The sequence below is a fragment of the Mauremys mutica genome, chromosome 4, assembly GCF_020497125.1.
Source record: "Mauremys mutica isolate MM-2020 ecotype Southern chromosome 4, ASM2049712v1, whole genome shotgun sequence".
NCBI classification, from domain to species: Eukaryota; Metazoa; Chordata; order Testudines; family Geoemydidae; genus Mauremys; species Mauremys mutica.
In genome coordinates, this window is record NC_059075.1 from 111584829 (window position 1) to 111598675 (window position 13847).

The following is a 13847-nucleotide window of genomic DNA, read 5'->3' on the forward strand; positions in this document are numbered from 1 at the left end:
GCATCTTTTCTTTAACAATTGCATCTGCAACATAATGGATGATGATGGATTCAGTATCTTCCTCAGAAAAATTCTAAACTGTTGCCACTCTATCTCTAGCCTACTTCCTGCTAGATACCTGCAGGGCCCACAAGCTGACACTGTGCTACAATGTGTGCGCACAGCCCCTAGCGCAATGGGACCCCATCTCAGCTGAGGACTAGTGCTAGTGCAATAGAAAGAGAAGCACTTTCCAAGGGTGTGTGGAGAATACAGTTTATCTCTGTTCATATACAAATTCCAGAAACGTTCTGCCTATAAAACAAACAGAACTGAATTAACTCAAAGCAAAACGATATTTGCCACCGAACAAAAATTGAAATACTTGCTGAAACTAGATTTGTTTTCCCGATTGAAATCAATGTAATAGAAATGCTGTTGACATTCAGCATTTTCATGGCTACATAACTGCTTCGATGCAATAATTTTTATTATTATTATTTCTATTAGAGGAGCACTTTCAGGTCCCCTGACAGATAAGAGTTGGGCTAGACCTTGTGCATGCACATGGTAAGAGAAACCTGACAAGCTAAAGGGACAAGACAAAGGAAATACCCGTAGACCTGTCTGTACAAATGGGAAACAGAGGCACAGAAAGACTAATGCCCAGATTTTTCAAAAGGGCCCAGCTGCATCTACGAGTGGGGCCAGATTTTCAGGTGAGCTCAGCTCCCATTTGGGAAAATCTGGGTTTAGATGCCTAAGGTGCTGACCCCTCCTCAGCTCCATAAAGAGCAAAGGAAGCTGGCAGGTGCTGAGCACGTATGACAATCAGTCCCCTTCTTCTAGGTGCATAAACAGGCACAGAACTCTTTTGACTTGGCCAAATCTGTGGCAGAGCTGGCAAATGAACTCAAATCTCCTGACTCCCTGTCCAGGGCTTTAGCCACAGTTAAATAAAAAGTTTTATTGCAGGAGGTTTGTATTTTAAAAATCCAGCTCCATTCTATTTGATTCAGGGGGTGTATGAGTCTGAAATCTGGATAAATCATTGAAATATTCCTTTTGAGACGATTGTCACATGGCTATAGACATGACAGACCATAAATAAATCAACCCTGAGCCGAACCCCATCAACATAGCATGAGGTATGAAGCAAAGACGCACCAGATCAGTCTTGGGCTGGATATTATTTAAAGAATGGCCCCGGGGGGGGGGGAGGGAATAAATTACACTATTGATCACATTTGCGGATCAGACAAAACTGGAAGGGACTGAAAAACAGAGGAGGCTGAATGGAAATTACAGTGTGACAAAGAGAGATGGGCAAGTCGAAATGTGATGAGGTCTGAGTCAGCTAAATGTACAATACTATGTGATGCACAAGCGTAGGCACATATAACAGGAGAGTGCTGTCTCAAGAGGAGCAATGTGGAAAATGAATGCAGGGGTGGGGCTAGTCTGCAATGTGACACTGATGGAAAAAAAGATAAAAATGCCCTTCAGCGGTATATAACCAGGGTTGGTACCTGTAGGAATAGAGGGGTAAGGATGGCTCTTTTTACAACCTTGACTTAGATAGGATTTATTATTTGTACTGCAATAGAGCCTAGCGGCCTTAGTGTGTCGGGTGCTGCACGTACTCATACAGCTAGACACTAGAACTCTAAATAGACAAGACAGGCAAAAGGAAGAAAGAGGAGTCTGTGGCAGAGCCAGGAACTGATCCTGATCTCCTGAGTCCCAGCCCAGTCTTACCCATAAGACTGTCACTCCACTCAGTCTACATTTTGGTGCCTCACATTACAAAACAGGCATCAACAGCTTAGAAAATCCAAAGCAAGGGGTTTAAAAGTTTAGAAGATCTGAACTGTGGAGAGAGGCCTAAATGTGGATTAAATAGGCAGATCTTGGAGGAAAAGGAGAGACATATCAAAGCTAAGCAATAGCTCAGTATCTCTGAGGGCATGTGGTCCAACGATTACAGTACAGCATTTTATAATACTGGATCCTACAGAAAATCCACACATATGACTGTGATTCAGGACCTCTGGATTCCATTGCCTGCTTTGCTTCTGACTTGCTGTGTGGTCTTGGACAAGATTTGGCCACTCTGTGCCTTGGTTTCCCCATCGGTAAAATGGAGATAATACCTCACATGGGTGCTGTGAGCCTTAATAAATGATTATGAGATTCCCTTCAATGAAAGGGCCTTGGGAAGCAGCTAGGATAATGTTTCCATTACCAGTGTGAAAGCTTTTAATATAAAGATATAGGGCAGGATTATATATAGTGCTTCAGAGTGGCCAGAGCCCTGGCTTGAAAATTAAACTGGGCATGTCAGGTTGGAGAGAAAGCAATGTGTGTGCTGGGGATGACCTGCCGATGAGCTTGGATATTCCTGGGAGAGGCAGCCGGCCTAGACATCCCTCAGGTAGGGGAGCAGCTGGTGCTTTGTCGCTGCCAGTGTGTGAGAACAGGTCAGCTAAAACTCCAGGGGAACTCAAGTAGAAGTGAGGCCCTCTCCCTGCAGGGAGCCGTGCTTCTTTGAGAACCTGAGCAGGTTTCTATGGTGACCGCTTAGTGGGGAGCCATTTTAGTGGGAACCTGCATTCTGAGCAAATTAGGAAACAAGTTGCTCTGCTGCTTCCACCGCAAACTCCTTTCCCTCCCCCCACACAACAGCACAGCAGGTATGTGTTGCCTCTGCTGATTGGGCAGCCAGAATAATGGAAAATTGGTCTGGATGGCGGGAGAGCCGGAGTCATTTCATGTGTGAGGAGAACTGATCTGAAAACCTCGCTTTCCCCTCTTGCCTCTGCTACTATATTGTAACAAATCTGCAGCTGCCTGGGACATGGTGGTCGTCACTACACTGTACACCGTGGCCCCAAGCATTTCACAACAGCAGCAGGGATTTCACCCAGCTCCTTCTCCTGTTTTCAAAGCACAGGACTGTGTTCCCTGTTTTGAAAAAGAATCTCCATTAGCTGCTGTGACAGTGCAGTCTATGTGATTTTATAAAAAGTTGATAATGAGTGAATATAATGTAACTGGAATATGCTTCATGCAAAAGGTCTCTTGTAAGGTATCATTACAAAGCTTATTGTCTACTGAGTGTGGTCATCCTATTTGTATAAATGTATCGCTCTTGTATCTAAAACTAGAAATATGAAATATAACTCTGAGGGCCTATTGTAATTATGCAAAGTGTGGGCCATTAATGGTGGTTTGGAATCTTAATGGCTCCCATCAACCAGGACAATTGACTGGATGGCTCTGTTTGCAGGCAAGCCTTCCTGTGAGTCAGGCTGGGAGGAATGAAGTCTGGGGTCTTACAATGACATGTGATCATGTTACATGAACTGGAATCCATCTTTAATCTGGGGCTTTTCTAGTGACCAGGGACAGGGCTGCCGAGAGCAGGTTCAGGCCCTGATGAAAAAAAATTTTCCGGCCCCCCCAGCAAGGGCAGGCAGGCTAAACAGGGCCAATGAAGCCGGGCCCCCTCACGGACCACTGGGCCCATGTAATTTGTACCAGCTTCCCCCCATCTCGTTGTTCCTGGTGGGGAGTGGAAACTCAGAGGGACAAAGGATACCCACCTTATGCAAAAGATATATAAAGGGGTGGAACAGAACAAAGGGAGGGTAGGAGCCATCATGAAGAATCCCTAACAAGAGCTGTACCAGGGGAAAGAATAGTGCCCAGGCCTGGAAGGTGTCCAGGCTGAGGTAAAAACTTACTGAAGCATCTCTGAGGGTGAGATTATCTGTATTCAGTTTGATTAGACAGATTTGCGCATTTCATTTTATTTTGCTTGGTGACTTACTTTGTTCTGTCTGTTACTACTTGGAACCACTTAAATCCTACTGCCTGTATTTAATAAAATCACTTTTTACTTATTAATTGACTCAGAGTATGTGTTAATACCTGGGGGAGCAAACAGCCATGCATGTCTCTCTATCAGTGTTATAGAGGGCAAACAATTTATGTGTTTACCCTGCATAAGCTTTATACAGGGTAAAGCGGATTTATTTAGGTTTAGACCCCATTGGGAGTTGGGCATCTGAGTGTTAAAGACAAGCACGCTTCTGTGAGCTGCTTTAAAGTAAACCTGCAGCTTTGGGGCAAGTAATTCAGACCCTGGGTCTGTGCTGGAGCAGACGGGAGTGTCTGGCTCAGCAAGACAGGGTGCTGCAGTCCTGAGCTGGCAGGGAACAAGTAGTCTTGGCACATCAGGTGGCAGCTCCCAAGGGGGTTTCTGTGATCTAATCTGTCACAGCTGCTAGCAGTATATAGCCTAGGACACACAGCTGAGCAGTTCTGAATGAGGACAGCATAGGCCAGCCAATTCATTACAGTAGTTAACTCTGTAAAGCATTTTGGGGGAACAGTTTGAAGGAAATAGGCTGCACATTGCATATCTTATTTGTGCAGCTCCTTGTCTAAGCAGGGTCAAGGGAGGTCAGTGCTTGGATGGAGACCTTCAAGAACACCCATGTGCTGTAAGAAATAATGCTTGCGAATCAGTCCAGGGCAGTCTTCCCTCTTAGTCAGTACTGAGTAAATGCCCCAGCATGGCATTAAGGGCACTCCCGCCCTGGAGGGCACATAGGGTGAGCCAACAGGTGAGCCAGGCTTCCCAAGTGTTCTCCAGAGTCTCAGCTTGCATTTTAGCGAGTTCATCTCGAGCTGTTACAATTGCAAAGAAAACCTTCAACACGTAACCTAAGTGTAACTAATGCCGCAAAAGGCCTAAAAAAGAAAATAACAGAACGCCACTAGCCATCACCTACAGCCCCCAACTAAAACCTCTCCAGCGCATCATCAAGGATTTACAACCTATCCTTAAAGATGATCCCTCACTCTCACAGATCTTGGGAGACAGGCCAGTCCTCGCTTATAGACAGCCTCCCAACCTGAAGCAAATACTCACCAGCAACCGCACACCATACAACATAAACACTAACCCAGGAACCTATCCTTGCAACAAAGCCCGATGCCAGCTCTGTCCACATATCCATTCCAGTGACACCATCATAGGACCTAATCACATCAGGCACGCCATCAGGGGCTCGTACACCTGCACATCTACCAACGTGATATATGCCATCATGTGCCAGCAATGCCCCTCTGCCATGTACATTGGCCAAACTGGACAGTCTCTACGCAAAAGAATAAATGGACACAAATCTGACATCAGGAATCATAACATTCAAAAACCAGTGGGAGAACACTTCAACCTCTCTAACCACTCAGTGACAGACTTGAAGGTGGCAATTTTGCAACAAAAAAACTTCAAAAACAGACTCCAAAGAGAAACTGCTGAACTCGAATTAATATGCAAACTAGACACAATTACCTGTGGTCTAAACAAAGACTGGGAATGGTTGGGTCATTACATTAATTGAATCTATTTCCCTATGTTAAGTTCTCCTCACACCTTCTATGGGCCATCTTAATTATCACTTCAAACAGTTTTTTTCCTCCTGCTGACGATAGCTCATCTCAATTGATTAGACTCTGCCTGTTGTTATGCATACTTCCACCTTTTCATGTTCTCTGTATGTATAAATATCTCCTGTCTGTGTGTTCCATTCTATGCATCCGAAGAAGTGAGCTGTAGCTCACGAAAGCTCATGCTTCAATAAATTTGTTAGTCTTTAAGGTGCCACAAGTACTCCTGTTCTTAATGCCGCAATGTCTGCCTGAATCTGCAGAGAGCCTGAAACAATAGTGCTGAAGCCCAAGCTGTTCTCTTCACCTCATTGAGTGACTATACTGGCACTAGAAAAGGTTCAGAGAAGGGCAACTAAAATGATTAGGGGTTTGGAACAAGTCCCATATGAGGAGAGATTAAAGAGGCTAGGACTTTTCAGCTTGGAAGAGGAGACTAAGGGGGGATATGATAGAGGTATATAAAATCATGAGTGATGTGGAGAAAGTAGATAAGGAAAAGTTATTTACTTATTCCCATAATACAAGAACTAGGGGGTCACCAAATTAAATTAATAGGCAGCAGGTTTAAAACAAATAAAAGTTCTTCTTCACACAGCGCACAGTCAACTTGTGGAACTCCTTGCCTGAGGAGGTTGTGAAGGCTAGGACTATAACATCGTTTAAAAGAGAACCTCCATGAATTTATCCAGTTAAGTCCATTAATGGCTATTAGCCAGGATGGGTAAGGAATGGTGTCCCTAGCCTCTGTTTGTCAGAGGGTGGAGATGGATGGCAGGAGAGAGATCACTTGATCATTACCTGTTAGGTTTACTCCCTCTGGGGCACCTGGCATTGGCCATTGTCGGTAGACAGGATACTGGGCTAGATGGACCTTTGGTCTGACCCAGTACAGCTGTTCTTATGTTCTTATGCGTGCTAATTCAGAAGCTAATGATGGTACTATACATACCACCATTGTTAACTATATCTCTGCTCTCCAAAACGTGTGACAATAGAGAGGACATATATTGTGAAGACCTACACAATCTGAGTGAGCCCTTATTTTGGGTAGGCCTTTTGCAGCACATGGCTGAACTGAAAGGGGATGCTAGTGGATTTGTTTTCCTGATGGTGGCTCAGCTTTGGGAAATCCTGCCCCGGGGTATGTTTGCAAGAGTGTTAGCACTTGAGAAGAACCAGGATTTCATGCGGGAACATAGCTCACTCTCCGGGCCATGCAGGAATCTCTCCTTCAGTGCGAATAATAGCGCCTGCTGCTAGCAAGGAGTGCTGGAAATGCCCAGCACTGACAAGCTATTGTCTGTACCACGGAGTAGTGATTAGAAAGAGAGAAAGCAACTGATATTAATGTGCTCAGTGAGTGAATTTCTTTCCCTTAATGTAGGCAGTAGTTACGATGCCAGGGAACAGGCTTCTTTTACAGTGAGTAAGAAGATTTTAAAACCCCTGTATGCCTAATGGTTGAACAATGATTCATTGAATACATTCGTTGGGCACCAGCCATCCCTGCTGTTCATATGACTATAGCTTGTTTGAGTGAATAAAACCTCCCCAAAATGTACTTTTTCTAGGGACTCTGCATAGATCTTCTGTTGTCTATTCCTCTTCGCCTCCCAGCAAGCCAGGAGATATCACCAACACAGCCACAGCCCCTAGTCATGATGCGGCTTTTAAACAGAGCAGCTTTATTAGCTAGTTTTTCCTGCAGTAACCTCTCTCCAAAGAGGAAAGTGACACAGTTGGAGGTTATAACAGCTGCACTTTAATAGCACGGAAATAGGCCAGGTTACAAATAGCAGAACAGTAAAAGCCCAATTGCCATATTAGCATCTTATAGCAGCTCCCAGGGCCGCGTGTGAGCAATGTTAGCCAGCGGTGCAGTGAGCAACACATGCACCTCACAGGCACACACCTGGCCAATGCTAACCAATGCAGCGCCTCGGTCCCTGCGCCAGCTGTGCTAACCAGTGCACCGCGAACCAAAGACAGGCGGCTGGCCGTGAAACGCTAACAGGTGCCCTGGTAAGGGGCTAATATCTCGCAAATCCCGATGTCAGGGTCAGCCGCCATCCACATTAGTACAAAAACAGTTATACAAAACATCAGGCATGGCTAAAAGCACCGTTCTACAACTAGCTGGACGACCAGCGCTGCAACTACCAGCGCTGCAGATTTGTAAGTGTAGCCATACCCTAAAGAGCTTGCAATATCATGTTCTCCATGAAGCAGTGTGCCTTGCTGAACCCACTCAGAGCACTCAGAGAAGCACAGAGCAGCATGAGGCAGATTCATAGATTCGAAGGCCAGAAGGGAGCACTGTGATCATCTCATCGGACCTGTATAACACGGGCCCTTGAACTGCCACAAAATAATTCCTGTTTGATTGAGGGGATGAACGATATTATGGGCAGCTCCATGGTCAAAGAGAGGGAGTAAGTGGGGATGGAGATGGGAGGGGGGGTCTAGTGTCTGTGCACAGGCGCCAAGGAAAGCAGCAGCCAAGAACCATGCCAAGGAGGGAATTCATAGGCTGCAAAAGAAACAAGCTTTACAAGGTCTCTTGGGAAACCCTCCAGATTAAGTAGGAGACATGGGAGGAGTGGGGGTCTCTGCAGAGATCCCAATACATGTTCCTGGCCTGGCGTCTCCTGGGAGATGGTGAGAAGGCAATTGGGTTAGCGTGAGGCCTACAGCAATGCGGAGGGGGTAGCTGGGTTAGCGTGAGGCCTACGGCAATGCGGAGGGGGCAGCTGGGTTAGCGTGAGGCCTACGGCAATGCGGAGGGGGCAGCTGGGTTAGTGTGAGGCAGACGGCAATGCGGAGGGGGCAGTTGGGTTAGCGTGAGGCCTATAGCAATGCGGAGGGGGTAGTTGGGTTAGTATGGGCAGATGGCACTGAGGAGAGGACAATGGGGCTGGGGAAGGGGCAGTTGGGTCAGCGTGAAGCATACGGCAATGGGGAAGGACAGCGGGGTTATCCTGAGGTGTGAAGATGAGGACTATCCCAGGAAGAGTGGTGTGTTTTCCAACACTCCCAAAAGGACCAGAGATTTTGTTGTGTGCCCATTGGGCTCCAAGAGCTAAGCCAATTAGAACCATGATAGGCGTAACAATAAAGTGTAACTGGCCCACCCTGAGCTCAGGAAGCGCAAGTGAATGAGCTCACCCCAAGCCGATGGGGCTCAGTGGAGGAAGTGCTGTGTGATACTTCTGGCTGGGCCAGTTCCAATGCATGTGAACTGCCCAGGGAGGAAACAAAGTTAGGAACATGAGGGAAGGACAGGCAGAGGGTGAACCAAGAGCTGTATTTATTACATAAGGTGGTTTGAACAAGCTTTTGCTCTCACGTCCCCCCTTTTAGGCCTGAGTACGTTGCAACATTTCCCCAAGCCCCAGGCCAACCTCAGCGCAGTCTGCGATAACAGAATCTACCATGTGATGTGAAAATGCACATTTTTCTAGAGCTGCGACTAACTTCCTTCCATCAGAGGAGAGAAGCAGAGGCCTCTCCACTTCCACTCTTCTGGAGTTACGTGCAATATGCTCTCTTCAGGTCTGGCGAGGCGCCTGGCAGGTGCACCCCCTAAAAGCTACACCATTTGCATTAGGCCCAGCTCAGTTAGCTGGGATGCAGCAATGCTTCATGCGAGACACTCTATGTGGGATGCACAGTGCCACTCTGTGGTCAGACATGTTAATGGCAGGAGGACATTTCTCCAGGCTTTTGCTCCTATCACATTGGCACAGGGCTAATAAGGGGGACACTTGTGGTTTATGGTTGTCATTTTCAATTCCTAAGGCAAATGCAGGGTGAGCTCAAAGCTAGGCTGCAAAGAGGCTGCCAGACTTGTCTGCTCCTGCACTCTCCGTGCACACATCCAGGGCTGAGGCTAGACAGCTGTGACCTACGCCAAGGGCACGGATGTGCCCAGGCCACAGACACAGGAATGCATCCCTGTGGCACAGGCCCCAAGGCAGAAGCAGAGCTCATTGTATGGCACCACAATGGTGCTGCATTCCACTGACCTGCAGTAGCCAGTGCAAGCCCCTGTACCAGACGTGGAGGACTTCAGTTAAGTGTAGTGTGCATGGGTGGGTGCAATGGTGGTCAGACGGTCGAGCAGAATTAACCATGGAACAGGGCTCTCTGGCAGGGGTTGGACTCACTGCTCATGCACATCGTGCCTGTTACTGCTGCCAGGACTTGAACACAGCCCCTGGCAGGCCAGAGCCAGCAGCACTAGCCGCTGGGCTGGATAGGAGCTGCCTCAGCTGTCAGTCTTTGCATGTGTCATGGACAGCAGGGCCGTTCCCATGAGGGCAATGACTGTGAAGCGGAGCATGCGGCACACTGTGTGCGCTCACTCAGGGCCTGACTCCATGAGCTGCTGGGTCCTCAGCTACCTTAGGAGCTGTGGTTGCTCTGCACCTTGCAGGACTGGACCCCTATCAAGCTGGCTAAACAGCGTCATGGAACTAATTTGTCTCCTGCTTCCCACTCTATTCTCCCAGATCAACTTGGTCAGGTTGAAGGACCAGCTGGGTCCAGCAGGTTTTTTTTATCCTGTCCCATGCTCACTATTTATTCAGCCCTTGTTATTTACAGAGTGTACTGTATACTATGCGCACTCGTACCCCGAGACACATGCTTCAGCGTGGGCCTGAGCCAAAGCCCAGTGAAGCCAATGGGAGTTTTCCCATAGACTTCTATGAGCTCTGATCAGGCCTCTTGTTGGGAAACAGGAGGTGCCAAGTGCCCTAAACTTGTATTGGCTTCAATGGGGGTTAGTGGCTCTCCGCACCGTGCAGGATCAGATATCCAGGAGCGCTGAGCATCAACAGCTCCCAGGACCCGCGGGTGCTCAGCACTCTGAAAACCAGCTCCTGTAGATCAGCGCTTTTCCAGATGGAGACCCCCACTCAACAATATGGGAAGGAGGGGGGTTGTTGTGATTTCCTCACATTTGTTTGCAACCCCTTTGAGGAGCGTGAACCCCCAGACTTAGAACCTCTGCTTCCAGCTTTGGCCTGTTTTCTCCGAGACACTTCCTGTCACTGTAGACCCTGCAGCCCTGCTGGGATAACCACTACTGCATGTTATCTCTTTGGTATTGTTACAAAGGATAAGTAGAGAGGCTTTAGCTTTATTGTCTAGTGACCAGCAACTTAAACTGAGTTAAAAAAAAACCCATTAATATTACATAGGGGAATATAAAACAGCTCAGCGGACAAAGGCCTGGTCACTCCCTCCCTCTGGACAGTATGCCTTCCAGGGAGTGGGTATAGACAACTAGCAATACACACTTAAGTAACTAGAACTATTGCTTCAAGCAATGTGCTCAGTATTTTCCTTTTTGTTAATAGTCAACTTCTCAGGAACCGAAATGTAAAACGAGCAATAATTTAGAGTTTTATCATTTAGAGTGTTTGTAATAATTTAGGTTCTCTTTCCCCCTTCCACCACCCCAGGGGGCAAAAATACCCCTCCCCCGTGCTCTCTGTTAGCATCTAGAATTATTTCATGTTGCTGCTGCATTGGGGATTCCCAGTTGCACCTGCCCTGATTTTTTTTTTCCCCCACACCTTTTAAACCTCTTACCAGGAGGCTTCTTGTATATGGAGCAAAGCAGGCCCTGTAGGGGATTCCACAACTGTTAACTGTCTGGCTGCGGGGCTCAGTATGTGCCTAGAGTCACAACAAACTCCATAACAAAAGGCCAAGGAAGGGAATAAGACACTCAGTTTATACTGTCTCCTGCAGTGAATGCACTTTCCCAACCCACGCTCCACCTTTGTTCACTCTTACTGACAGAGGAAGGGGCTCCAAGGATCCACGGACACTCTTAGGCTGGGACTTTCAAGCAGGCCAACCCACACAGCCCTGTTATTCACTTTTCTGCACAACCCCACATGTGCTTTCACTTCACTTCATCACTTCACCCTTTCTTCACTTCACCCTGGACCTGCTGTTCCTGGCCAACTTCTGAAGGGACTGAGAGGGGAATAACCAGTTTGGGGGATGGGATTTGCAGTTGCTGATCATCAGGGATAAATTACATGCCTCAGTAGCTTGTGATTTCTCCCCTCTAGCACCAGGACCACAGAGATCTCTGTGAAACAAAACTTATTCAGAGCATCTAGGATCCAGCTCCAGGGAATGCAGTGAATCTGTTGCTGTGCTGGGGGGGCATAGTAAATCCTTTAGAGCAGGGGTCACCATGCACAGGATGCTGTGCTGGGTTCATATAGTGAATTCCTGGGATGGAAGGGGGTTACTGAGCGTGCTTATGATGGGAAGCACTCCTGCATCAAACCTATCGCTGATGGTTGAGCTTGAGCGCATTTTTTTTTTTAGAAAGGCATCCAATCCTGATTTAGTTTCACTTCAGAGCTAATTACCAGTTTGGGCATTCGAGGACCCAATTTTCACCCATGCGTCTCTAAAGGCGCTATGTAAATTTCACAGCTGCACTGACTTGTGTGTGCAAAGCCTGCCAGGTGCCCGGGTGCCGGGTCTATCCTTTGAAAGCACCGATGGAACACCGGCGATTCAAAGTAATATCCCTGGGCAGCACAGCAGCTGCCAGGAATTCAAGCTAGCACCCAGCTGGCATCATGGTTCACAGCCATAGGGAGAGACTATGTTGGCAACAGACATCTTTTCCCCTGAAAAGTGCCATGGATTCTAGTGAAGTCATGATACATTTACACTAATCAGACAGTTAACTAGCATCCCCTGGTGCTACCAATTTACCAAGTCTGTTTTGCAGTCAGATGAAGCTGATCCTGCAGGCTATTGAGTGAGAGGAATGAGAAAGCAGGGTTACAGATTTAATTAGAGCCTAACTGATTAATGAGATCCAGAGAGGCCTGTACAAAACCCTTAGTGCATTTCCTTCGCAGCGTCCACACCCGTCTCTCTTGGGCAGAAATTAATCCATACGGCTGGGGAGTATCTCGTCACAGAAGAGGGTTTCTCTGGGGAGTGGTGTTTCAGTAGGCCATTCCGGCAACTGAAAGGGCAAAGGATTTAAACACCCATATGCGGCAAGGTACAACACATTCCCCCCATGGCCCACTGTAAGGCCTGTCAGACAGGGAGCACAAGAGGGGACAAGTTAATTTTTCCTATTTACACTGGAAGCCACTAAATAAAATATAAATCGCAGAGAATCAGAAAATGATGGAACACTCCCTCTCCAGTCACTGAAGGCAAAGAGCCCCTGTTACCCCAATGGACTCTACGTGGGATGGAGGCTTTGAGGAAGAAGGGGCAAGGTAATCCCCGCCGGCTACGCCTCAGGCAAGATGAGAGTTCTGGCAGGTCATCCTCCTGCTGGGGAGATGGAGAGAGGTGACGGCAGCAACTGACAACAGCAGGTACAGATGGAATATAGCTCTGTTAGGGCATGGGCATAGCCCAAGGGGAACTTCCTGGATGTGAGAATTGATGTAGGCTCCCACCCAGCACAGAGACATCATCCGTCCTCATGGTCGGTGCACAGACTGCTGAGTGGTCTATCAGCCAGAGCAAACCATTGTTCTTGTGTGGAATCCCAATTCCTCAACGGCTGGGCCCCAATGGGCTTGGATGATTTCTCTTTGAGGTTGCAACATGGGCCTGGTTTGTTAAAGCTTCTAGCAGAATGGAATCTGCAGTTCAATTGCTCTAGAACACACAGGGAACTCCTGCACTCCTGGCCGTCCTGTGCCACCTCAAGGAGGGTGGCCTTCTCTGGCAGAGGCAGGGTAGGTGCTGGATGATCCAAGAGTCACCTCATAAGGAAGGCAAGTCCTCGAGTTACTGATGTTTCTTTGCTGCTGGGTAGAAGCTGGTGGAGTTGACAGACATTGAGGGTGGTGGTAGAAGGGGAGCTGATGGATTTCCTGGTGCTCCTAGTATGGTTCTGACTTTAAACTCTTGTACAAGCAGCAGGTGAAGATCATTCCAAAGATCTAAAGGGTGAGGAGATAAGAGATGGAGAAACATGATGTGTGCTTAGGGGCAGCTGTGTAAAGATGGGTCTATGTACCCTAACGGGTTAATAGCTATCAGCCAGTTGGGTCTTCTCACAGAGGCCAGTTTAACTCCTCTGTCTGACACAGGACTTGATCTTCAGAAGTGCTGAGCACCCACAACTCCAGCTGAAGTCACTGGGAACTGCATGTATTCAGCACCTCTGGAAAATCAGGCTCCATAGGATTTAAAGCATCTGAGAATTGACTGTACTTCCAGGAACCCTGCAAGGGAAGGGTCATTCTGAATGTAGATAGGATGAGGAGAAAGCAGCTCATAACGTTCCTATTGGACCTTGATTGCAATGGGTGCTCAGTGGATGAGATGAGCATTTGGGAAACCCAAGCTCAGTGTTTCAATAAAACAGCAGGAGACAATGAGCAAAGCAG

General features: G+C 47.5%; 1 protein-coding gene across 2 annotated transcripts in view; it reads right to left on the reverse strand.

The window, feature by feature from the left end:
* Nucleotides 1-7184: 7184 nt before the first annotated feature.
* CD151 (CD151 molecule (Raph blood group)) overlaps nt 7185-13847 on the reverse strand; it is a 63749-nt gene continuing 57086 nt past the window's right edge. For both annotated transcript variants that reach the window (XM_045013494.1, XM_045013495.1), the window contains one exon: nt 7185-13397. In XM_045013494.1, the coding sequence (XP_044869429.1) occupies nt 13338-13397 (60 nt within the window). In that variant the 3' untranslated portion in view covers nt 7185-13337. The remainder of the gene's footprint in view (nt 13398-13847) is intronic.